General features: G+C 50.3%; 1 protein-coding gene across 1 annotated transcript in view; it reads right to left on the bottom strand.

Annotated features, from left to right (window-relative positions):
- Positions 1-1,473: 1,473 nt before the first annotated feature.
- Positions 1,474-26,650, bottom strand: part of LOC119054613 (uncharacterized) — a 43,060-nt gene continuing 17,883 nt past the window's right edge. Inside the window, 13 exon segments of the mRNA XM_053656742.1 lie at positions 1,474-2,276; positions 2,407-2,457; positions 4,765-5,073; positions 5,185-5,469; positions 5,691-5,993; positions 6,826-7,110; positions 7,325-7,360; positions 7,499-7,789; positions 22,161-22,262; positions 22,405-22,422; positions 23,992-24,291; positions 25,775-25,810; positions 26,251-26,333. Of these exon segments, the coding sequence (XP_053512717.1) occupies positions 2,146-2,276; positions 2,407-2,457; positions 4,765-5,073; positions 5,185-5,469; positions 5,691-5,993; positions 6,826-7,110; positions 7,325-7,360; positions 7,499-7,789; positions 22,161-22,262; positions 22,405-22,422; positions 23,992-24,291; positions 25,775-25,810; positions 26,251-26,333 (2,230 nt within the window). The 3' untranslated portion in view covers positions 1,474-2,145.

The following is a 26,650-nucleotide window of genomic DNA, read 5'->3' as shown; positions in this document are numbered from 1 at the left end:
CATAGGTTTTTCAAAATTTACCAAACCTAGGGATATCCTGTTTTACTTTACCTTTTTTAAAGAGTTTCCAAGACAGTTCTGGCTGGTGTGGCTCAGTGGATTGGGCGCTGGCTGCGAACTACAGGGTTGTTGGTTTGCTACCCAGTCAGGACACATGCCTGGGTTGCAGGCCGGGTCCCCAGTAGGGGGAGCATGAGAGGCAACCACACATTGATGTTTCTCTCCCTCTCTTTCTCCTTCCCTTCCCCTCTCTCTATAAATAAATAAATAAAATCTTTTTTAAAAAGTAAAAAACAGGTCAGCTGGTTGTAATTATCATCTAGTCTGTTCCCAGCATCAACATCTGAGCTTGGACTTACTCTCCATGGGTGATGTCGATTATGATGGTGTTGATGGTGGTGATGATAATGATGATGATGGTGATAGTGGTAATAGTGATGATGATAATGGATATAATTAATATCTCTTCAGTAAAACTCATATGCCAGACTCTACTCTAAGCTAAGTGTTTGAAAACTAAGGCCAATGGACCAAGTCTACTTCCTCATTCTTTTTTTATAAATAAAGTTTCACTGAAACACATTGTTCATTTACATATTTCCCATAACTGCTTTCACATTACAATGGTAGAACTGAGTCATTGAAACAGAGGTCTTAAGACCCACAAAGCCAAAAATATTGAGAATTTGACCCTTTGCCGATAAAGGCACTGACCTTTGTTCTAAGTGATTTAGATACATTACCCATTCAAAGCTCCCAGCAGGCTAATGGGATTGGCCCTCCTATTCTCCTAATTTTATGCACATTGAACTTGAGATACAGAATTTAAGGACCTTTCTCAGAGTTCCCCAGAGCATTATCAATGCATCTGGGCTTTAATACACAGCATCAGACTACAGAATTGAAGTGCGTGGTCACTCGGTAGTGACCCTTCTTATGTGAGTTAAAAGGTCAGAAGCCCATCATATCTAACCACTCTCACCTGGTGTTCAAAGTCCAGTCAGGTTCCTGAATTCCTCTCTGGATCTGAGCCTGGGTTGACATTTCAGACAGTCCAATGTTTCCCCCATGGTTTCCAGTATAAAGCCTATTGGGACACTATCCTACTGTTGTGTCCTGATGTTGTGCTGTGACGTCCCTATGATATTTCCATGTTTTATTGAGAATGTTGTTTACAATTTTGGGCTAATGGGAACTATGCTTTTCTCCTACTTTCCATGGCTGTATCTTTGGGCAGATGTGCAAAGGCTTCTCTGGGGCATAGTTCTAGGTGTAAGACTGCTTATTGTAGCTGCCCATTACTTGCCCTGACCCAGAAAATTCCCCAAATTGGCTGAACCCATTTGTACACTTACCAAGTAGTGTGTGAGATGCTGCTTGCTCCACCCTCTCTCCAACAGTTAATATCAAAATGAAGACAAACAAACACGTGTTTATCATCTCAGAACTCACAAATCTTATTTAATTGGCAGCACAGCCCTGAAGTCACTACCAGTCACATAGGAGGCACAAAAAGCTCACAGGTGAGCTGCCACTTGCATGGGGCCACACAGGAGAGTGTGGACTCCAAGTGCAGGTGTTGCAGAAGCCACCTAGGAAGCACCTGGTGAAGAGAAAGGAGCTTGCAGAATCCAGACACAGTGCTGGGATAACATTCTAAGCTTGCACCTTCCAAGCTGGATGTACGTTTTAGTCCATTGGCTTAATCACTCAACCATGTTACCTGAGTCTCTGCACTTAGAAGGGGAGGCAGAGAGCAACTCACACCAGGGAATGTGGATGCTAGAAACAAGATATTCACAACACCATGTAAGAATAGAGCATGAGACAGAGTGAAGTAATGGGCACAGTCTCTTCATATGGACGTTGCGTCATGAAGATGGCGGAGTGAGAGAAGCCCCAAACTGGGGAGATAGCAAGGCATGGGCAACGTTTGTGACAGGGGAGCCTCCCCCAAGGGACAACTGAAGTCCCCGTCATTGCTTCCAGCACTAATCACACCGTGTCAATTGTCTAAGTCCTCCACACCAAGTTCACACCGTTTGTGGCTCCAACTTTCTGGACCTTCTTTGTCATCATACCTTGCACGCGTGATTTTGATCTAAGTCTCTGTTGCAAATCCTGAGGCATTGGTGCACTCCATCTTCAGTTTACCTTTGAGGACCCTCTTCGACTGTGCCAGTCCTGATACACCAGCACCCCCAGCACCACCAGGATCAATGCAGACAGACCTATGCGGATGAGATTCTCCACTGTGTAATCGGGGCGTTGAGTGCCTGGGGACAGGGAGGAAAAGGTTGTGGTGGGTAGTGCAGATCACACTCAAAGCGGCAGCTGGGGCAGACGCTAAGACCCCCGTCCCCTTGAACATCTGAGTCCCCAAGCCAAACAGGTTCAGTTACTTACCACTTGTGGCATTTGGGGTCTGCACTGATGGGCTGATAGTAACAGGAGCCTCTGAAAATCAGGAAATCAGAGAGAGTGAGGAACCAGTAGCCTGCCAACCCAGCAATCACTCAAGGATCTGCCCTATTACATCTCCCTGCTCACACCCATTTTCATCTACTTCCACCATGATGCCTTCCACCGCTCCAGGTGAGGAGGCAACCCTCCTGCCTCTGATTTCCTCATGCTTAGACTTAGCTTTCAGGTCTTAAAAGCAAGAAGGGTTCACCCACACCCCTTGCCACAAGCTAAGAGTGAACACGTTCGAAAACTCTTGAAGTTTAGCTTTGACGTGATCTCTCATCCTTCTGGTGCATTAGTCCCATCTAAATGTAATCTCCTGAAAATTAGAGTCTTCAGTTAATCCTCAGGTGAGAGTCCTGGGTCCATGGATGAGAGGTTGGTGCCCAGGGGTTATTGAGTGTTGGGGAAAAGAGGTGTGAAAACCTGGGGCCACCACTCTTTGCCCAAAGTCAACCAGCTCTTTCTACTCCTGAGTCTGCAGTGAATACTTGCAACTGATTTTCTTCTGTTATTTCATGTATACATTTTTTACTGATTCACTCCGTAAAGTGTTATGGGCTATCTAGAAACACATGTATGTACACATGTATCCATACACATGCACAGATGTTATATGTATTATGTGTATAACATGCACTAATACATGATATGTTCATACATAAATATGCATATAATATGTGTGCTTATACACATGTGTATATTATATATGCATTATATAATATACTTTGTATAAATATAAGGAAACATGTATATTAATATATACATGAGTATGTGGGCACACACATGTGTATTGGTAATGATGATAAAGAAAAATTAATAGTATTAAGTAAAATGTGTAACGGATATATCAGAGCTATGATTATGAAAATATACAATATAGTAAGAATTGGTTAAACACTTTAAAAACGATGAAAGGGCCCTGGCTGGTGTAGCTCAGTGGATTGAGTGCAGGCTGCAAACTAAAGGGCTGCCAGTTCGATCCCCAGTCAGGGCACATGCCTGGGTTGCCGGCCAGGTCCCCAGTGGGAACCATGTGAGAGTCAACCACACATTGATGTTTCTCTCTCTCTTTCTCCCTCCTTCCCCTCTCTCTAAAAATAAATTTAAAAAATCTTTTGAAAAGCCAATGAAAGGTATTAAGAGTATATAGGGTCCCAGCCAATTTAGGGAAAGATTTTTACATCAGAACCTGAAGAGTAAAAAGAGTGAGCCATGGGAAGAGACTGTTGACATTTATCACAGAACTAGTGCCCATGTCCTCTGCCTAAGCTGTTTTACCCTAAAAACTTAACCACAATGTAAGGACTCGTTCTTTCTACATACACCTGTGTTTTACGTAGGTACAACAACATTCATTGCAGGGTGGCTTGCAATATAAAATGATTGGAAACAAACAAAATGACAGATTTTAGGGCATTGGATAAATGGAACCTGCTACTTCCAAGCAAGGGAATATAAGGCAGCCATTAAACTGTCTAAAGCGGCCCTGGCTGGTGTAGCTCAGTGAATTGAGTGCTGGTCTGTGAACCGAAGGGTCATTGGTTTGATTCCTAGTCAGGGCACATGCCTGGGTGGCAGGCCAGTTCCCCAGTAGGGGGCGTGCGTGAGGCAACCACACAATGAAGTTTCTCTCCCTCTTTCTCCTTCCCTTCCCCTCTGTCTAAAAATAAACACATAAACTATTGTTTAAAAAAAACCCTAAAGTGGATTGGTATGTACAGATACCAGACCATTCTTTAAAATGTATTAACTCATTTTTTTTTAAAAACATAGAGCAGCTCAGAACAGTGTCTATAAGATGCTGGTCTTTGTCTATGCACAGAGCTGTGCTTATAGGATCTCGAATATTTCGGGGAAAAGGTAGAAGACTGTGGCTGGCACCTGATGTTGCTCGGAAACTGAAGGGTGGAGCCAATGCTAACAGAATGAAAGGTGCTATACTCCCTGTTCACCACCTGTAAACAATTTCAGGTTTATGTCATGTCCATGCATGGCCCTGAAGGAGAATGAGGAGGAGGAGGAGGAGGAGGAGGAGGAGGAGGAGGAGGAGGAGGAGGAGGAGGAGGAGAAAAAACATGGGACCCGGAGAAAGAGAGGCCTCCTTGGCTTTTTCAATGATTCATTCCCCACACAGGAATGAGCACCCAGTGGCAGACGGCAGTGTCTGGGCTCAGAAGAGGGCAGAGGAGGAAAAGACAGACAGACGTGGTACTCAGTGGAAGGTGGTTGGGCGCGAGCTCATCCAGACACCTCGGTAGATGGAGAGGAAGGAAAACACCACAGACAGCTCCTTACCTTCCACCTTGAGCTCCAGGGGGTTGCTGGGATATGACAACAGGAAGGGGGCACTCCTGAGTGACCCATAGCACCTGTAAGTGCCCCCGTGGTCCAGGGTGGTGGGGCTCACAGGGAAGTTTGCCTGAAACACCCCATCTTGGGACCGAGCCCTGATGTGCCGAGGGGGGCTGGCTACCCCTTCCTTGAGCAGAAGAAACGTGTCAAATGAGCTCCCAGTCTGACACCTCAGAGTCACATTCTCTCCTAGGGCCACGGTGGGGCTCGGCTGGGCTGACAGAGTGGGTGATGTGTTCTGAGGGGCCGAGGCTGAGAGAGAGAGAAGATCATGGTGTTAGGGGCCACTTCGTCCCTGTCCACCCACCCCTGGACCTCAACTGAGGTGCCACTCTGAGTGTGAGCTGGGGAGGGGCTCCTCACCTGCCACCAGGACGTCCAGGGGGTCACTGGGGGCCGACCACACATAGGAGAGGCTGTGTCCACCGTAGCACCTGTACCGGCCCCCGTGGGAGCTGCTCGCCGGGCCGAGGGAGAAGTTGGTCTGAGAGAGACCAGCCTGGGGCTCTTGGGGGAGCTCCTGTTCCCCATCTTTGGACAGAGCGAATCTGCCATAGCCATCATCAGAGTGACACTGGAGGGTCACCGTGTCCCCGGGGGCCACCACAGGACCTGGCAGGATGGAGAGGGATGGTTTCCTAGACACACCTGGAGGAAAGGGAGGTCAAGTTTGTAAGAGGGTCAGCTGCCTACAGTCCCCTCCCCCCTGGGCCTCCCCACTGCAGATTCTGGTGTGTCCCTGGCTGCCGGAGCCCTGAGCTCTCTCGCTGCAACCTCATCCCACCCAGTGCTCCACCCGAGATGACGAGGCTCTGCCTGACCTGCCTGGAGAACCAGGGAGTCCTGGGGGAATGTTGTGGGTTTCTCACCTGAGATCAGGAGCTCCAGGATGCTGCTAGAGGAAGACCACACGTAAGGAGAGCCTGAGAAAGCACCGTAGCACCTGTACATCCACCTCTGACTCGGGCTCATGGGCCCCAGTGTGAAAAGGGCCCAGAACCACCCATCAGCTCCATGCTGGGAAGCCAAGCTTTTGAAGTGGCCATTTCCTCCTTCGTGAGACAAAAAAAACCAACCGAATTCCTGCCACGAGCCACAGTGCAGGGTCACACTGTCTCCTGAGGTCACGAGGGGGCCAGATAAGGCCAAGAGGCTGGGCGGGTCGAACATCCCTGGGAGAGAACAAGCCGGAAGCGTCAAAAGAGGAGACGACACTTGAGGACACTGTGCTAAGTGAAGCAGGCCAGTCACAGGAGGACAAATACCGTCCGATTCCACTCATGTGATTGAGGAAGCAGAGAGGGCAATGGTGGTCAGCAGGGGCTGGGGAGAGGGGCAACTGGGGAGCTCAGTGGGTCTAGAGTTTCAGTTCTGCAAGATGGGTAAGTTCTAGACACCTGCTGGACAACATCGTGACTAACAATACAGTATTGTGCACTTTAAAATTTTAACAGTTTGGGCCCAGACTGCTGTGGCTCAGTGAACTGAGCACTAGCTTGTGAACCGAAGAGTTGCCAGTTCAATTCCTGGTCAGGGCACATGCCTGGGTTGCGGGCTAGGTCCCCAGTAGGGGGCGCATAAGAGGCAACCACACATTAACGTTTCTCTCCCACTCTTTCTCCTTCTCTTCCCCTTCCCCTTTGTCTAAAAATAAATAAAATTATTAATTTTTTTTAAAAAAGGCAAATGGATTCAGAAGCACAAATTTGGTCGTTACAAAATACTCACTGGAAATAGGGAATACAGTCAATAATATTATTAACAACTATGGACGGTGCCGGGTGGGGTTGACTCGACTTAAGGGGGTATCGCTTCGTAAATCATAAGTCTAATTGCTATACTGTACACATCTCATGTCGAACCAGTTCTTACCGTAATAAAAACAGGGGGCAGAAGAGAGGGCCATCACCTGCCAAGCCCTGTTCACAGGACTTAGCTGTGGACAGGAGTGGCTCCTCCCAGGGTACAGCGGCCTCACCTGTGCCCCAGAAAGCGTCTGCTCACCTGTGACCACCAAGTCCAGAGGCTCGCTGGGAACCGACCAGCTTGCTTGGCTTTGATACCTGCAGTGGTACCTCCCGGCAAGGTCTCGGGTCATGAGCTGGATGCGGAACTTGACCTTGTCTCTGGGTCTCTGTGGAAACTTGCTTCTCCAGGGCTGCGGGACCCACTCCTGGTGCAGGTAGTACCTGTCGGCTTCCTGAGGCCCCTGACACCAGATGCTCACAGGCTGCCCCTGAGCAACAGCAGTGCTTGGCTCCGCCCAGATGGTGGGTTTGGGTAGTGTCTCTACAATGGAAGCAGAGGGGGCCGTCGCCATCTTCTCTGTGCCTCGGTTTCCCCTAGCTCTCAGCCTCGGGGCTCCTCACATGTGTTCCCTACTTAGCCATTTAGAATTCCTCTCCTCCCTCTCTGTCCTCCAGATACCCTGGGAAGGGGGATGGGTGTCCCACATTGTCCCCAAGGAGGAGGCAGGATCTGAGAGGCCTGGGGATGGACTCACCTGTCTGCAGGTAGGTCTCCTGGCCCAGACACAGTCCTGCAAGAGAGACCCCGGTAAAAGGCCTCCGATTCCTGAGCAGATTCCACTTTCCCTGAGACTTCCAGTTCACGCCAGGAGGTCTTACGAGAGATCACCTCCCGCATAGGGGCTCATCCCTTCCTGCCCACAACTCACCGAGGCAGAGGAAAGCGGCAGACAGGATGGTCATGGTGCTGCCTGCCGCTGGAGAAGGCTGTGCAGGTGGGAAACACTGTGGGACTTGGCAGAGCACACAGACCCACATGGTGTGGGCAGATGGAGGCTCCCCCGTCCCCGGGGCTCGGAGGAAGGCGAGAGGCTCCTTCCCTCCAGCTGCTCTCAAGGGCTCCTGTGTCCCCGCAGACGGCTGAGACCAGAGCTGAGATGCCACTCGGCTCTGAGCTTGTGCCTCCGGGACGTGACAGGGTGGGGACCCAGGTTCTAAGCCTGAGTCAGCCCCGTGGGTCACGTAAAGTGGGTGTGCCAGGGAAGGGGGCCGCACCACTTCCCCTTTCCGGACCTCCATATATGGGAACCTGTCTCTGTCTGTCCCCAATCATCCAGCAAATGTCTATTTTTAAAAAATATTTTATTTATTTTGTTTTCAGAGAGCGGGGAAGGGAGGGAGAAAGAGGGTGAGAAATGTCAGCGTGTGGTTGCCTTTTGTGCACCTACTTCTGGGGATTTAACCTGACTGGGGATTGAACCAGCAACCCTATGCTTTGCCAGCCGATGCTCAATCCACTGAGCTACACCAGCCAGGGCCAAGTATCTGTTTGAACCCCTAGATTTTTCCAGACCCTGGACATCCATCTGTGAACCAGACCAGAGGGGGTCAGAGTGCTGGCCAAGGTCAGATTATTGGAAGAGAGATGGTCAGTAACTAATTTCACGGTGAATTACTCTTTCAAAAATAAGAAATACATCAAAATATGAGACAGTGTGACAGGAGGAAAATCTGAGTTGTATGTTATGAAAAGTAGCAAGCTGCTATCCTCACAGATGTGGGCTTCAGAATAGATCATATCCTACCATCACCGGTCATCAGGAAAATGCAGCCAGTAACTGAAAGGGATAAACGTATACATCAAAACCATGTGAGAACTAGAGAAAAATGGTGGTGAGCTTCTTTATACCTTGAGAGTAGAGAACGGCTTTCTAAACATGATACTGAATTCTCAGTAAATTTGAGTTTGCTGAAACGTGTATGGTCATGTGAACCAATGCCACCCCGGTAAAAAAAAAATACAGTAGCCTTTTCAAGAAAAAATAAGCCCCTAACCCAATTTGGAAAACATAGAGAGAATATACATATTACATATAATATAATACAGGGGTTGGCAAAAGTAGGTTTACGTTTGTTTGTAATAAATAATACAATGTCGATTAATAAGTAATAATAAAAGAATAAACTCTGTGTTTTGCATACTTACAATGGCAAACCTACTTTTGCCCACTCCTGTATAATATAATATAATATAATATAATATAATATAATATATATAATATAAGTTAATCTCTATATGTTTGTGTATATATATATATAATAAAAGGGTTAATTGTGAAAAGGGTTAATTTCCTCAATATACTAAGTTAGAAAAAATGAATTTAATTTTCATGCTATGATTTTTCTTTTTCTAAATTTATTTTTTATTGATTATGCTGTTACAGTTGTTCTATTCCCCCCCTTCATTCCCCTCCACCCTACCCCCCCATCACCACCATTACCCCCCCTTTAGTTTATGACCATGTGTCTCAAGTTCTTTAGATTCTATATTTCCCATACTATTCTTGCCCTCCCCCCATCTATTTTCTACCTACTGTCTATGCTACTTATTCTCTGTACCTTCTCCCCCCTTCTCCTCCTCCCACTCCCCTGTTGCTAACCCTCCTTGAGATCTTCATTTCTATGTTTCCACTCCTGATCTAGCTGTCCTCCTAGTTTGCCTTCGTTTTAGGTGTGGTTGTTAATAACTGTGAGTTTGCTGTCCTTTCACTGTTCATGTTTTTTTAACTTCTTTTTCTTAGATAAGTTCCTTTAACATTTCATATAATAAGGGCTTGGTGATGATGAACTCCTTGAATTTGATCTTATCTGAGAAGCACTTTATCTGTCCTTCCATTCTAAATGAAAGCTTTGCTGGATAGAGCAATCTTGGATGTAGGTCTTTGGATTTCATGACTTGGAATACCTCTTTCCAGCCCCTTCTTGCCTGTAAGGTCTCTTTTGAGAAATCCGCTGACAGTCTGATGGGGACTCCTTTATAGGTGACTGTCCCCTTAGCTCTTGCTGCTTCTAGGATTCTCTCCTTCATTTTAATTTTGGCTAATGTAATTATGATGTGCCTTGGTGTGTTTCTTCTTGGGTTCAACTTCTTTGGGACTCTGAGCTTCCTGGATTTCCTGGAAGTCTATTTCCTTTGCCAGATTGGGGAAATTCTCCTTTATTATTTATTCAAATAAGTTTTTCACTGGTGGCTGTGCCTTTCCCCCTTCTGGTACCCCTATAATTCGGATGTTGGAGCATTTAAAGATGTCCTGGAGGTTCCTAAATCTCTTGTCATTTTTTTGAATTCTTGCTTCTTGACTCTTTTCTGTTTGGCCATTATTTGCTTTCTTCTGGTCCACTCTATTGATTTGAGTCCCAGTTTCCTTTTCATTACTATTGGTTTCCTGTGCAATTCCATTCATTTCAATTAGTTTCACCTTCATATGTTTGTCTAATTTGTGGCTATAATCAACCAGTTCTGTGAGGCTCCTGATCACCAGTGTTTTAAACTGTGCGTCTGAGAGTTTTGCTATTTCTTCATCGCTTAGATTTATGGGCTCTGGGGCTTTGAGATCTTCTTGAGCCATTTTTGGTCTGTTTGTGCCCGTTAAGTATGAGGAGCGGAGCCTTGGACTCCCAGGTCGCTGGGTTGTGACTCTGTATGTGGAGGCGGGGTCAGAGTGGGGAAATGGCGGCCACCTCTGCCGTTTCTCGCATCTGGGTGATGAGCAGAGCGTTAGGTTGTTCACCGAGGCAGGGCCACTTAGGTCGCTGGATTATGACGCTGTATGTGGAGGCGGGGTTAGAGCGGGGAAATGGCGGTGCGCTCCGCCACCTCTTGCCGATGGGACCTGCTGGCTCTCGTCCAATCGCCCACTCCCTTGCTTGTCTATCCACACACGAATGAGCGACCACAGTTAACCCGCAGCCCTGCTCCCTTGCTGTTTCCCCGCGATTGCTTGCTGAGTTGCCCACCAGGTCCAACCCTGTGCCTGGATTCCGAGTGCCTGAGTCCATCTGACCAAGTTTTCCTGTGCTACCCTGCCCTGCCAGCTGCCGGTTTTGCCCCTCTTACCGGTCAGGCTGAAGAATTTGTTGTTATCAGACTTCCGAAAAGTTCAATTTTCTGTGTTCTGGCTGTGTTTTCTGTTGCTATTATTTAATTGTCTCTAAACTTGGTTGTGTGAGAAAGCACGGCCTCTCCACCTATGCCCCATGCTATGATTTTTCATACTCATAATTTATTTTCCTGTATGATATGAGGAATGGACATAACTTACATTCTACGACTTTTTCTAATGTTATCAACATAGTTTAAAGATAGCACATACAGACTTCTCGTCAAGATGGAGGCATAGGAAGACACACTGTGTCTCCTTGCACCACTAAGAGAAGGACAATAACAAGTTTAAAAACAAACAAACAAACAAAAAATAACCAGAACGGCTAGAAAATTGAACCTTATGGAAGTCCTACAACCAAGGAGCTAAAGAAGAAATATTCTTCCAGACCAGTGGAGGGATGGAGATGGACAGCTGGGGTGGAGAGGACTTATGGCAAGGCGGTGGCTGGTGGGGTGAGCAGTCCCACATTTGCATGTGGGTAAACCAGGAGGAACAACTGGGGAGCAAGACAGACCACACAGCCCAGGGTTACAGCCTTGGGAAATAAAGCCTCAAAATCTCTGACTTAAAAAAATGGTGGGGGTTGAGGCAGCAGGATAAATTCCTAGCCTCACAGGAGAGTTCGTTGGAGAACTCTAGAACATACACAAAACCATCTGCCTGAGAATCAGCACCAGAAGGGCCCAATTTGCTTGTGGGTCATGGAGGAAAGGACTGAAAGTCCATGGGGAAGTGAGCAACCAGCACTGTTCCCTCTCAGACCCCTCCCTCAATACAGTGTCACAATGCAATGTGGGTTGCCCCACCCTGGCGGATACCTAACGCTTCATCCCTTACTGCATAACAGGGGCACCAAGACAAAATATATGGCCCAAATGAAAGAACAGATCAAAGCTCCAGAAAAAAATATGACTGAGCGTTGAAGAGATAGCCAACCTATTCAGATGCAGAGTTCAAAACACTGGTAACCAGGATGCTTACAGAAATGGTTGAGTATGGTCATAAAGTAGAGAAAAAAGTGAAGGCTGTGAAAAGTGAAATAAAGGAGAAGGTACAGGGAACCAATGGTAATGGGAAGGAAACTGAGACTCAAATCAATGGTTTGGACAAGAAGGAGGAAATAAACATTCAAGCAGAACAGAATGAAGAAACAAGAATTCAAAAAAATTAGGAGAGGCTGAGGAAACTCTGACACAAGTTTAAACATCCCAACATCCAGATCATAGGGGTGCCAGAAGGAGAAGAGGAAGAGCAAGAAATTGAAAACTTATTTAAAAACATAATGAAGGAGAACTTCCCCAATCTGGCAAAGGAAATAGACTTCTAGGAAGTCCAGAAATCTCAGAGTCCCACAGAAGTTGGACCCAAAGAACAACACACCACCAAAGCACATCATAATTACATTAGCCAAGATTAAAATGAAAGAGACAATTCTAGAAGGAGCAAGAGATAAGGGGACAGTCACCTACAAAGGAGATCCCATCAGACTGTCAGTGGATTTCTCAAAAGAGACCTTACAGGCATGAAGGGGCTGGTAAGAGGTATTCCAAGTCATGAAATCCAAAGACCTACAACCAAGATTGCTCTATCCAGCAAAACTGTCATTTAGAATGGAAGGGCAGATAAAGCGCTTCCCAATAAGGTCAAGTTAAAGGAGTTCATCATCACCAAGTTCTTATTATATGTTAGGGGACTTAACTAAAAAAGAAGATAAATAATATGAACAGTAAAATGACAACAAACTCACAACTATCAACAACAAAATCTAAAAACAAAAACAAACTAAGCAAACAACTAGAACAGGAACAGAATCACAGAAAGGGAGATTCCCATGGAAAGTTATCAGTGGGAAGTAGAGGGAAGAGAACGGGGGGAAAGGTACAGGGAATAAGAAGCATAAATGGTAGGTACAAAATAAACGGAGGGAGGTTAAGAATAGTATGGGAAATGGAGAAGCCAAAAACTTACATGTATGATCCACGAACAGGAACTAAGGTGGGGGGATGATGGTTGGAAGGGGTTACGGGGTGGAGGGGAGAAAAAAATGGGACAACTGTAATAGTATAATCAATAATATATATTTAAAAATAAAATAAAGACAGCACATATAAAAACTTTATATTGATCTTAAGATAAATGTGACCAACTCAATTCCTATATTCAAAAATATGTTTTACGCATGAGCATATCAATCCAATTCTAATAAAATAATATTTAGTTATTTTTTAGTAGGTTTTGGTTCATAAGAAGTATTTTCTCCTATTTTGCCTAAAAAAAATTTCTCAATTATCCATATGTAAATATACCAAAAACAAACCAATGACTTCCCACAATTGCACACAAGGGGTTGGTTATGTTAGTCACATAATTCATTTACAATGTATGTGTATTTGTAGATTTATTAATACAAAAATAAATATGTGTATACAAATACATCATATTTAATCAGAATTGAAATGTTTGTTCCACCTCTAATTATCACCCAAGTCACTAAAAGCATTCCAGTTCTAGCAGAAAACAAATATTTTTATGAAGAAATTACTTCTGGGTTATTTTGGGGGTTATTTCTTCATTCTACCTTGCCTACATATAAATGAGTACACAGATACATATTTCAAAGTGGGGAAAACCTATTATCTCTTAAAATAATGGGTAAAACTCATGAATGGACAAATAAAATGTGTTGCAGCCATGCCATGAAATGTTACTCAGCAAGAAAAAGAAATACAGTACTTACATCTTCTACAACATGAATGACGTCTGGAAACTTTATTCTAAGTGATGGAAGCCAGTAAGAAAAGACCAGGACTCAAAAGGGAGGAAGATGCGTCCAAAAGCTTCCACTGCTCTGTCCCGAGAGGCTGTCCCTCCAGTCCGGGTCTCACCAAGGACCAGGAGGAGAATGGGATGGGACTCATGCCCAGCCCCACAGCTGTCACCGTCCTGGAGCTGGAGTGTGGAGGACGGAATCTGCAGCTGCCACGGTGGTCAAGAAGTACTGTCTGGGAGCCGTCTGGAAGTTGCTACCTCAGTGGCCTCGTGCAAAGGGGCAGAGCTCTTCATAGTTCTTTCCCCCCGCCAATGACACGGGGGAGGAGGGTCCCTTGGCTTCCAAAACTATTTCCTCCCCCCAGGCTCTGATGAGGATGAATTCACGTCCAGAGGATCCCCTGGGTGTGGACCTCGCTTTAATCCCCGCCACAAGGCAGAGAGGCAAGGATTTGCGCAACCAGCTGACATAAATTTCAGTTCCAGCTCCATACACGAGTCCGCTGTTCTTGCACAAAGCGTTGCACCATTTCACACCAATGTGTCTTCACATTAAAAATAGGAAGCCTGAGACCCCCCCTCCAGGCATTTAATGTTCAGCTGCAAGTTAAATTCCAGCAAGGGAGTCAGTGCAGTAAACATGCGCCCTTAACACCACCTTCCTTCCCATCTCCCCGCCCCCGTCCCGCCCCTGTCGTGGCCCTGGTAACAGGACAGGGCGGGCTGCCCCATCAGCAAATGCAAAACCCTAAAGGGATGGAGCCCCTTTAAACGCCTTACAGGAGAGAGTCTGCGGGAGCTGTTCTGGGGGAGGGAGGGCACGTGGGGCCCCCAGCTGGGTGCTGGGAGGAAGGGCAGAAGCAGGGCTGGGGAGGTGTTTGTGAGCCTCGCAGCTACAGTGGCAATTATACTGCATGTAAATGCCACAAATCATTACATTGTATACCTTCACCTTACACAGAGTTCCCTGTCAGCTCTATCTTGACTTTTAACAAAGGCGAGTCTGCATCAGAATACTTGGAATATCCCTAAAGCACGCAGGCAGGGCCCCTGTGCGGCCCAGTCCTCCTCCTGGGGCTGGGATGGGGTCATGGCCCCTGCGGACAGACCCAGCTTCTCGAGCTGGATTCTGGCCCCTGCTGCACCTTGCAGCCCAGGGTCTCGTCCTCACACACAGAGCAGCTGCTCAGATCCCCACCACCCCCCTGTTTCTGAGTGTGCCCAGCTGGCTCAGCCCAAATGGGAGTGTCTGCCATGGGGTCTGCAGGACAGAGCCTGATCCTAGAATGCCCAGGGGTCTCTGCTTCTTGGTGTTCCCAGGAGACCCAGATGCACAGCCCTTCCCAAGGCACCCACATTCTCCTGCTCCTCAGCCCCTTCACTCCTCCTGCTGGGAGGACCTTGGTGTGCAGCCCGGAAGGCAGCCCAGGATTGCAGGTGGACTCACCGGCTTGCGTCCAGATCCTCAGACCTCGATGGAACTTGGCAGGAAGACCTCCTGACCTTGATCCACCTTCACCTGAAGCCGAGGCTCTCAGGAACGTCACGGTGTTGTCTGGACTGTCAGCCTTGGCAGCCTGGCCCGGCAGCCTGGCCCGGACTTGGGCTGGGGAGAAGCTCAGCTGCCCACGGGTTCCCACCTGCAGCCCTGGGCTGTGGGAGGTTGTGTGTCCAGAAGAGGATTTCCCATCACCATCTTCCCCTCCCTTCCTTCTCCGGACTCGCTGAGACACACAGACGATGAAAGTGGGGAATGAAAATGCCTCAGCCGCACCCGAAGCAGGGGCCAGTCCAAAGTTTCAAGTGCACAGGATGTGGGGGGCTGGGCTCCCCACCACAATTCAAACAGCAACCACCCAGACAACGGGTGGTTGGTTTTCTCTCCACTCTGTGTAAGTAGGTCTCTGATCTTCCCCAGGTTGGGGCTGAGGAAGGCGCCCAGCCTCCTGGGCGCTGAGGCTGAGTGAGGCTCCCCTCGCCTCCTCCTGGGTCCCTGGACGGACAGCAGGGCGGCTCTGCCCACAGCCTCAGCTCCCGAACGGGACACCCTGGTCTCACCAAGGGCTGCGCTCGTGTCACTGCTGACACTTCTGTGCCTTCCCTTCTTCCCCTCCAAGACCCCGTTACAGCACACAGCACCCCTCTGCCACCGAGACACGTCAGTGTGCGATTCTTGGGAAATGAAGACATTTACAACACACGACTTCCAACATTTATTCTGAGAATTCTGACTCAGCACCACTTGCAAAGCCAGTGATTTCCCTGCATCAATGCCACTGAGTTACCTGATGTAACTTAGCATGGATCTCAGGGGAGTGCTGGGGGTTGGCCGTCCCCATCGGGGCCCCTGTGCCACCCACGGTTTCCAGGGAAGTGAGGGGTCACAGGGTCAGAATAAACTGTGTGGACACCTTCCCGGGCCTGGAATGCGGGGGCCACCTCTGGTCACGCAGTGACCCAGGGGATCTGAGTCACAGCAGGATAAAGAGGAAAGAGACAGAAAACACCCGATTTTAAAGGAAGAATTCCCGCCCACACTTCACTCTCACGGTCTTTGTCGGACCCTGACTCCTGCATGTCTCAGGCTCTGACAGCACCTGGCCCTGGCAGCCTCACCCCCAAAGTCCCCCAAACCACTGTCCAGTCCTGGTCTGGAACCCCATGGACCACACATGGCCTGGGGCCCTACAGAGTCTGGCCCAGGACACAGGACACTTTAACGCCACCCTGAAGAAAATGACACATGTCCCCTTGAAGGGGATCTGTCCCCACCTGGTGTCTGGAAGTCCGCTCCCCACCCAGCCCTGCAGGGACAGCTCCCAGGCCACCCCATGCTGGGGGTCAGTGTCCAGGGCCCTGAGCCCAGTGTGAAGGCCGAGGGACAGGAGTGCAGAGGGGGAGGGGAGCCACTGGGCTTGGGGGTCAGCGGGGGGTCAGCGGGAGGGCAGGGAGCCTGGGACAGAGGACACAGCTGGCTCCAGGGGCTCAGGGCCATCAGACCAGCCCAAGTCTTGGGATCGAGGCAGAAATAACACCTGCACTCTTTTCACTCACTGTGCAGATGCCAAATCTGGCCTCTGTCCCTGTGAACCATGGGAGACGTGATTTCCTGGTCACTGCTTGCAGACCCGACGTCCTTCATTAGCAGATGGACGACGTCAGCCCAAGCTGGGCCCTGGCACAGGGTCAGAAGCAGCTTCTGAAGCTTCAGGAGCTTCCGAACGGTCAGAAGTAGTCCCTGTGGACCACAGACCTCGGCTCGGCCCTAATGCAGGGCTTGGGAAGGGCCCCTGGGAGGAAGCAGAGCAGGATCTCCGAGTCTATTATGAGGAAATAGCCTTTCCTTCCCTGTCAGGACAGGACGGAAATAAGTCTTTGTGTTACTGTCGCCTCCACAACATCTGTACTCTCCATCCTCATTTGAATCAGAACATCACTTTTAGTTGGGCACAGTGCCTCATGAAAGACAACCCAGCACCTGGTAACCCCAGAAGTAATGCTAGGCAGCCTCTCGGTCACATCTGTGAAAATAAGATGGAAAAGATCCTGATGGTGAGAATCCCACGAAGGCATCTTGCGGGGTGGCAATGAAGCCAGGAGGACCCTTTTCCACTTCTGCCTTTCTTTGCCATTTAGACTGCAAATGCATGCAATGGCCGGAGCCCCAGCAGCCATATGGATTCAAGAGGCAAACTTAGTGCTGGTGACCAGAAACTAAAGTTGTGGAGCATAATGAGGGAGCCTGCATCCCTGGTGACAGTGCTCTCACTCATTAAACTCCACAAAAAAAAAACCGCATCTCTGTGTGTGAGAGAGAAATCAGCTTCTAAGATGCTCTCTGTTATATGCAAGGATGCTGGATGTTAAACTGCAGTGAGGAGAAAGAAGCTGAGGCCTGGCAGACCTGTGGTGACTACCCAGAGGCATAAGGAGAGAACGTATCAAGGAGGCCTGTGGGGGCGACTTTGCCCTCAAGTCCCCCCGTCCGCCACGGATGAAAGTAAACACTACCAAGGCCTGATCTGCTCGGGGTGGAGAGGTGGCCAGTTTCTCAGGAAAAAAAGGCCAGGAGCCCCTTCCTCCAGGGGCTTTTATTGGGTTGTAATACACAGGAATACAGGGAGGCAAGGATCAAACAGTAGATGACATTTCAAAGAAATCTGCGGGCTTTGTCTGAATCAGTGTCTGTCAGGAAGGGGGTTTTGCAGAAACTTGAGGGAGACATACTCATTTCCTGCTTGGACCCTTAACATATGAATGAAAACACTTAGCAAAGCAGGTTTCACAGGATTTTTTGGAATTCTTTCTTATGCCAGATTTCTCCCCAGATACCGCTCTAGCAAGGCAAGGAGCTGCACCTCTCCCCATGAGGTTTTCAGGCTTAAGGGGATTAGAGCACAGGAAGCACTTCTCCCAGAGGACAAGGGGACTCAGGTTATGTCACATAGCGGGGGCGGGGGGCAGGGTCCATTGCTCCCTCTTTGTCGCAGCCCCCCGAGTCCTTCCATGATGCCCTCCCAAGTGATCATGTCTGGCTTAGGTTGCCCCTCCCTGTGAGGAGACTTACCCCTCATCGACGTTAACCATGCTTTGGGGGCAGGGGGAGTAAACTGAGGCAGTGTTCGCTACCAGAGACAAGCTCTTGTCCCCACTGTGGCTCGCATTCCGGACGTCACTCATTCATCCTTAGCCACGGGGGGGTAGTTACAATTCCTGAAACCAGGCAGAGCGATTCCCAACAGAGACCCTTCCCCATCTGGGCCACAGAACTCTGAGCAGAGATGCCATGAACACATAGGGAGCTGCTCAGCTGAGCAGATCAGGGGGGCCGGGGGGCTGGAGGAGGTGAAGCCAGTGTGTGAGACAGCACTGAGTGCAGCGTGGGTGCAGCTCGTTTGAGAGACTGAAAAAAAAAACTGAACAAAAAAAAAAAACACCCCAGCATGTCTAGCAATGAGGGAGTGAGACAGAGCAGGGCAGGAAGTGGCTAGACACCAGCAGAGGAAATAACATTGATAAGCGATCTGATACGACCTCAACTCAACCAGCGGAGGGTTTCTGGTGAACAGCAAAGTCATCGGACTTGTTTTTTGCTAAGTGCACTTGCAGAGAAGAGGGTGGATGTGGCTGGGATAAGCCCCTGAGGCCCCCGAGGGCTGCTGTGGTGGGGAGAGCTGAGGTTGGAAGGATGGCCCTCAGCGCGGGTGTGGGCGCATTGAAGGACGCAGGAAGTGAAATCTGAGGGGTGGTGAGACCAGGGTGAGATAAGGGGAATCAGTGAAGACAGTGTTTCTCTCTCCTGCAGTGGTGAGAGAGAAGTCAGGTGTGAGTGGGCAAGAACCAGGGGTCCGGTTTTGTATTTTGTGGCTCTCTGAGAAGTGTAGACGTCCCCGGGGGGTGTTTGCAGGCACCCGGAGAAACTTAAGAAGGACATTCATCGGGTGTAACTGGGGTTCGGTCCCTCCCAGAACCCACAGGACTCCTGTCAGAGATGCCCTTGGCGTGGAAGGGATTGGGGATTGTGTAGAAATGACTCGCTCTCCTGTGACTGGATCACATGACCCAGAGAGAGCACTGCAAGGGAAGCCCCAGGGAGAAAAAATGCCCACTGTTTTATTTCTTTAAATGGAGGTCAAGGTCAGTGTGCTGCAGGGAAAGACTTCATTGTCACCATATTCTCCAAAGCACCCTCATTGGCATGATTCTCAGTAGGCAGCTTCTGTCCAGACAGGTTCCCGGGCACCTCCCACCCAGACATTCCATGGCCTTTCTCTATGGGACCTGTCCCTTCCCAGGGTCAGAACAGGTTAGGGGACCCAGTCCCTCCCCTGGAGGCTCAGGCACAGATGGCCCAGAGTGGGCAGGGCCTGTATGACTGACTCTCCCTTTAGTGCCAAACAGGTCCCGGACTAGAGGCTGGACTGAGGTGGGGCCTGGACCACCCTTTGGTTCCTGTGGTCCTGCCTTTGCGTCCCAACTCACTGGGGCCCAGGAAGGTGGTGGGAGGAGGGGAAGTGGCCAGCCTTTCACTGACTGCTCTGTCCGTGTCCTGTGGGGAGGAGGACAGGGCCCTGCAGGTCAGGAAGTGTGCAGGGGCCACGTCAGAGGGGCCACTTTCCATGGTCTCCCAGGAAGGGAGGTGGGTGCTCCCAGTCTCGACTCTGGCTTCCCGTTTGGGTCCAGAGAGTCTCTGATTTCCAAAAAGTGAGGTATTAGTGAGATATTTTACAGGATAACCAGGCTAAACCCTTATCCAGATGAAACACTGATAGTATTAGTTTATCAGATGTACTCAGAGATGGATAAGAGATAGATAAACAGAAAGATAGTTGGATAGGTAGTTACATACATAGGCACTCAGATACATTGATATATATATATAGTTGCATAGTTAAACTGAAAATTATAAAGTGAGATACATAGATATGTAGATGGATGTGTGTGTAACATACAGTGACATACACAGATAGAAAAATAGATACATAGATTGATGGTTACACAGATGGCTACATGGACACTTAGATACATACTAACAGACATGGGTATGTAGACACTTAGATACCTAGACAAGTAGATACGTAGAGAGTTGAACAGACATTAGGAAAGATGCAGAGATAGTTACAGAGGTATGTAAATATTTAGATACCTACATTGTTACACAGACAGATACATAGATATGTAGTTAGATAGATACTAACATATAAAACAGATACATAGCTACTTAGACACATAGATACATACAGTTAAATAGACACTTAGCTAAATGTACTGATAGTTCCATAGATAAATAGACACTTAGATACATAGATCGTTACATAGATAGAGTCTTAGATACAGAGAGAAATATATAAAAGCATAACAGGGAAACTTATTGGCTTCTCTTCTGGTCCTCACAGGCTGACAGTCCCCAGCAACACACTTATACAAACGCTTTGGTTTCCCACATGCAGAAGGCGAACCATACAACTCTCTTGAGACCTTCGTGTTATTACTGGGGTGGGGCACAGAGAGGAGAGTGTCACACTGGAAGGACACTCACTCTGCCCCCCACATGCTCTCCAGGGCAGGTGGCCACCTGCTCAGTCACGATGGCCCTGTCTCTGTGCCCCTCTGTGTCCTGTGACCCTGGGCTGCGCTCTGCACACACCTGCCGCCAAGCTGGCTCTGGTAGTTCCTAAATTAAAAGCCCCTAAGGCTATAGAAGCAGATGAACTAATGAATGAGTCACGTTGTCCAAAGGTTGGTGGGCGTGGCTTCTGGGAAAGTAAAGTTAACAAAGAACCAGATGGGTCTGGGCTGGTGGCTTCATTTCCATCTGGAGGCTGATAAGTGACCCTGGGTCCATTAAGGCACAGATCACAGGCACTGTGTGGAGAGAAGGGGGACTCCTAGCCTCTGCCCCTCACATGAGGAGTCATATCATGATGACCTCAGGGGAGAACCCAGTCCCATGAGGAGGAGACAGGACAGAATCAGGAGCTGGAGGGAGAGACCTGAGATTCTCAGGGTCACAGGCCAGGGAGGGGCTGCTGGGCCACAGCACCAGGCAGCCTCCCAGGCAGAGCTGGGGTCATTGGGAAGCGACGTCCTCATTGTCCTGGCTCAGCCAGGTGAGCTCAGATGGAGACAGAGGAGGTGTCTGAGATGCTGGCTGTTGTGTCTTCCTGGATGGGATGGGGCTCAGCCCCTCCAAGAGCACAGACCTGCTGCTCTCCCCAGACCTGGAGCTCAGCCCAGGGGGTCACCCAGCCCTGTGGTCACTGCTGCTTGTGGAGAAGAGCATCGGGCTCTGGGAGTGCGCCTTCCCCTCCGGACACCAAGGCCCCTGTGGGTTATGATCCTGGGTCTCAGCGCCACCTGCCCAGGGCGCCATGTTCCCGAGCCCCAGCCACCCAGCACCTCCAAGAAATAGAAGGTTCAGACCATGGGCTCTGTCCTGGGGAAGAACCCAGGGAGTGAACCTGCAGATTTGGGGTGGTGTGACCACACTGCCCACATTCCCCAGTGTCCTGCAGGGAACCCGGGGTCTGTGGTCAGAGCCACTGCCCTCAGAAAACATTCAAGGAATCACACACCCTGGGCTGAGACTCGCCCCTGTGTGCAGACACAGCAAATGTGTGGTCTCACTTCCTGCCCAACAAGTAATCACATCTGTTTATTGGTGTTGCCCGGGGTGGGAACGTGGGTGAGAGGGAGCAGGAGGGCCTTGGGGGAAATGCAGCTGAAGCAGGAAAATCCCAGTGTGGATGTCACGGGAGGAAGACCCCAGACACTGAGACCGCCACACAGGGACAGGTGTGGACCCGGAGGAAATGGCCAGAGCTGCGAGCCTGGAGCCTCTGACACGGGGCAGGAGAAGGAGGAGAAGGAAGAGGGCAGCAGAGGGTGGAGGGCCCTGGGGCCTGTCTTAGGACCTGGAGAGGGGGGAGACGCAGGGAAAGGGGTAGATCCAGGGTCACATCCACTGGAAGCCTCAGACCAGTGTCATCGCTGTGAGCATTCTCTTTGGGCACAGCGGGATGGCTCTGGGTCCCCTGGACTCCTGTGTGAGCCTTCTGGCCCTAAAGGGGGAGTCTCCTGGGTCCTGGGATGCAGTCTTTCTGGCGGGAGCTCTCTTGTCTCCCTCACTGTGGTCCTTGAGGGCACCTGCGCTGACTGTGCCCAGCCTTGGCCAGAATCGCCACAAGGCTCAGCAAGACCACGCTGGCCAGCCCAGTGCGGACACAGTTCTCCACCGTGTAATTCTGAGAGGCGGGGGCTGGAAGCAGAGGACAGGGGGTCACTGACAGGTGGACAAGAGCCAGCCAAGCCCAGGACCTACAAGAGAGGAGCTCCTTCTCCATTGGGCAGGACTTGTCTCTTGGAGCACTCCTCCTGGGGACTCTCCCCTGGTGCCTTACCTGTCTGGGAGACTGGTCCTGTGGGTACCAGGGGGACTTCAGTGGGTACCAGAGTGACTTCTGTGGGTGGAGGGGTGACTTCAGAGGCTGTTCCTGGGACTGAGAAAGCACCACTGTTTGTCTCCTGCACAGACCCTCCCTTCCCTGGGAGCACCCAGCCCCTGGCCTCCCCACCTCCAGGCCCCTGGGTCCCCACCCCCAGGCTTCACTACCAGTCACCACAGCACCCAGTGCAGGGCCCAGTGCAAACTCAGACTTGCTCAGGGACCCAGGGTGAGTCTCCCCTCCCGGATCTCACACCCCCCAGGCTGAACAGGCCTCTGACTCTAGAGGATGCAAAGTGTCCCTGCCTGCAGAGGGTCCACCCCCCAGGAGAGAAGCAGGACCCCTCCCCACTGCCAGTCTACTGCCCACTCCCCAGCATAGCCCCAAGGAGGGCACCCCCAGGCTGAAATCTCCACTCCTCAGCCCAGGAGGGGCTCTGGATGAGGGGAGAGGGGGCTGAGGTCTCTAGTGACTCCTGTGAGGGGGCAGGAGAAGCCCTGTGCCCGGGTCCCTCCTCGGCCCTTCCCTCTCAGCCTGGCCCTGCAGCTCCCACAGTATCCACACTCGGCCTCTTTCTCTGCCCCTCTCAGTACAGAGGACACCCTCTGACCTCCCCAGAGAGGGGACAAGGACCTGTGAGCACAGCAGAATGGAATTCTCTGTGTCTACTTGTCTGAGGGGCAGGACACTGCTCAGAATGTCCTGTCACTCTCCACACATGAGCACAAAGCAGTGGGACCCTGGCGCAGAGAGAAACAGGGTGGGTGGGGGGGAGTCACCTCACCTGGCCACTGGGTCTTAGGTTCTGGACTCTGACCCCACCTATCAGGGCCACTGTCCCACCTCCAATCCCCTAGGCAGTGAGTGGTCACATGGTCAAGATAAACTCGGTGGACACTCCCCAGGCCTGGAAGATGGGGGCCACCCCTGGTCATGCGCACTGACCCATGGGGTGTCTGAGCCACAGCAGAACAAAGGGAAAAGAAACAAATTTAAAAAAAATACTGTTTTAAAGGAAGAATTCCACCTCTCCTCCCTCACTCTCATCGCCCTTGGGGGACACTGACTCCAGGATGTCTCAGGTTCTGACCACCCCAAGCCAGGGGCTGCCTCATCCAGAAGGTCCCACAAAGCAGTGTCCAGTCCTTCTCCAGGAGTCCATGGATCTGCACTGGCTGTGCCCAGCTGGAGGGGCAACCGCACCACAAGGGCGCTGAGCCGGGCCCAGCAAAAAAGAGAGTTTAACACCATCCTGAAGGAAATGACACCTGTCTCCTTGAAGGAGGTCTCTCCCCACCCGGTCTCTGGAAGCCTGCTCCCACCCAGCCCTGCGGGGACAGCTCTGAGCCCCCCCCTGGTGCTCAGTGTCCAGGCCATCATGGTGTCCAGATGGGTCCAGGGCTTCAGGGCCCTGAGCTGAGTGTGAAGGACAAGGGACAGGAGTGCAGGGGGCAGGGGAGCCACAGGGCTGGGCACCAGCAGGAGGGCAGGGAGATGGGACAGAGGACACAGCAGGGGACAGGGTCCAAAGACGGGGCAAACCTGAGGACAGGGTGGAGATGTCCTGAAGCGTCACCTTCAGGGGCTTACGGAACACAACCCACATGGACCCTTTGCGATGGAGGCAGATATAACATCTGGCAGTGTCTTCACTCACGGCAGGGGTGCGGAATCTGGCCTCTGTCCCCTGTGAGCCGGGTTGAGACATGGTTCTCAGTTTCCTGTGCACATATCTTTCGTCCTTCTTCACCAGGCTGCAGAACTTAGTCCCAGCGCCCCGGCACACGACAGCTGCAGGCCGTTCCCGGAGAGTCACAAATATTGGCCTAGACTGGATTAAGACTGTGAGGAAGCAGAGCAGATCTCAGGGTCCATGATGAGGAAATAGCTTTTCCTTCCCTATGAGGACAGGAGGACAATGAGGCAGAGACTGGTGTTGCCTCCACTGCATCTGCACTCCCCAACTTCATTCGAACCAGAGCATCACTTTGTAACCAGACTCAGTGCCTCGTGGAACAAAACACAACACCTGGCAGCTTCAGGGTTGGTTCTGTGTAGCTGTGTGACCACTTCTGTGACAATGAGATAAAAGAATGTCACCCTAATGGTGACATTCTCATTGAGTTATCTCGCCAGGTGGCAATTAAGCCTGGAGGACCTTTTTCCACTTCTGCCTTTCTTTGCAAACAATGCAATGGCTGGAGCCCTGGCAGCCACCTTGCATCAAGAGGCAACTTTTGTGCTGGTGGCCCTGAACTAAGGTTGTGGAACAGAACAAAGAGAGCCTGCATCCCTGGTGACACACGGGCCGCCACACTATCTCTTGCCAAACTCCACAGAAAACTGCTTCATTATGAGAGAGAGAAATCAGCTACAGAGATGTTCTCTATTATAGGCAGGGATGTGGGGGATAAGCAGATTTCTGAGAAAGGCCTTGAGGCCAGACAGACCTGTGGTGACTACCCTCAGGCATAAGGAGAGAGCATAACAAGGAAACCCTTCCCCATCTGGGCGAGCGAAGTCTGAGCAGAGATGCCATGAACACCCAGGGAGCTGTTCAGCTGAGCAATCGGGGGGCCGGGGTGCTGGAGGCAGAGAAGTCAGGGTGTGAGACAGTCCTGAGTGCAGCGTGGGTGCAGCCTGTTTGAGAGACTGAAAGAAACCCAGTTGTCTGGTGATAAGGGAGTGAGACAGAGCAGGGCGGGATGTGGCTAGACACAAGCAGAGGAAATACATTGATAAGCGATCTGATAAGAGACCTCAGTTCAACCAGCGGAGAGTTTCAGCTGGGAAGTTAACTCATCGGATTTGTTTTTTCTAAATTTACCAGCAAGACAGAGCAGGGCGAAGGTGGCAGGGAATGTCCCCTGGACACCCCAGTAGCTGCTGTGCATCGGGGGTGAGGGAGCTCAGTTTGGGAACATGGTCCCCAGCAGGGACATGGGTACAGGTGAGGACACATGAGGACATGTGGACAGAAACCAGCAGGGATCTGGGATGGAGGGACATGAGGAGGGACACGCGGAGAATCAAGGGTGACTGTGTTACCTGGTCCTGGACTCGAGACCCTCACTGAGAAAACAAGAGCAGACTGATGAGGACTCAGGTGGGAGTGGGTGAGAACCAGGGGTCCAGTTTTGCATTTATTGACTCTGAGGGGTCTGGAGACCAGGGCTGACGTCCGGGGGTGTTTGCAGCCATCAGGAGAGACTTGGGAGGGACATTCCTCGGCTGTAACTGGGGTTCGGTCCCTCCCAGAAACCACAGGACTCCAGTCAGAGCTGCCCTTGGGGTGGGATGGATTAGATACTATGTAGAAACTCACCTTTCTGCCTCTGAATCACCTGGCCCAGGCAGAGCACTGCAAGAAGAGACCCAGTAAGAAAAATGCTCACTGCCCAGTTTCCTTAAACAGGGGTCAAGGTCAGTGTGCAGCAGGGAAAGACTTTATCTCCACTATGATGCTCAAACCACCCTCATCCACATGACTACAGGGGGGGGGCAGCTTCCTTCCCCTGCAGCAGGTTCCAGACAAGTTCCCGGTCACCTCCCAAATAGGGAGCCCCGTCCGGCCTGTCTGTATCTGAGCTGCTCCATCTCAGGGTCCAGAACAGGTTAGAGGCCCTGGTTCCCTCCACTGGATGCTTAGGCACAGGTGACAGCAATCTGTCACTGTCTGCATAGCTGACTGTCCTCCCAAGACCCAGAAAGTCCTAGACTAGAGGCTGGACTGACATGAAGCCCCTCCAGTGTCTCACCCCCTCTGTCCCTGTGGGTCTCCCTCCCAGTGTTTGGACTCACCGAGGCCCAGGAGGGTGGTGGGATTCAGCTGCATCACCAGCCTTTCTTTGCTGTCCTTGTCCTGTGGGTAGGTGGACAGGGACCTGCAGGTCAGGAAGTGTGCAGGGCCACGCCGTGGGCTCATTTCCGTGGTCTCACAGCAAGGCAGTCTGGCTCCTCCCAGGCCCAACTCTAGCTTCCCCTGCTTGAGTCCAGAGAGACCTTGGTTTCTGGAAGGCATTTCTGATGAGATGTTCCATAACCATGCTGAGCTCATGTCCAGATGAAACTTACCTGATATTAACTAGAGATAGACAGTTACATGATAGAGAGATACATAGACACTTAGATAAACACATAGGTACTTAAATAGGTACACAGATCCATAGATACATAGTAAGTATATAGATAGATAATTACA

Source organism: Artibeus jamaicensis, unplaced genomic scaffold, assembly GCF_021234435.1.
Source record: "Artibeus jamaicensis isolate MK-2021 breed Jamaican fruit bat unplaced genomic scaffold, CSHL_Jam_final scaffold_2693, whole genome shotgun sequence".
In the NCBI taxonomy this organism is placed as follows: domain Eukaryota; kingdom Metazoa; phylum Chordata; class Mammalia; order Chiroptera; family Phyllostomidae; genus Artibeus; species Artibeus jamaicensis.
Note: the sequence above shows the minus strand (reverse complement) of the source record. Positions and strands in the feature narration are given on the sequence as shown.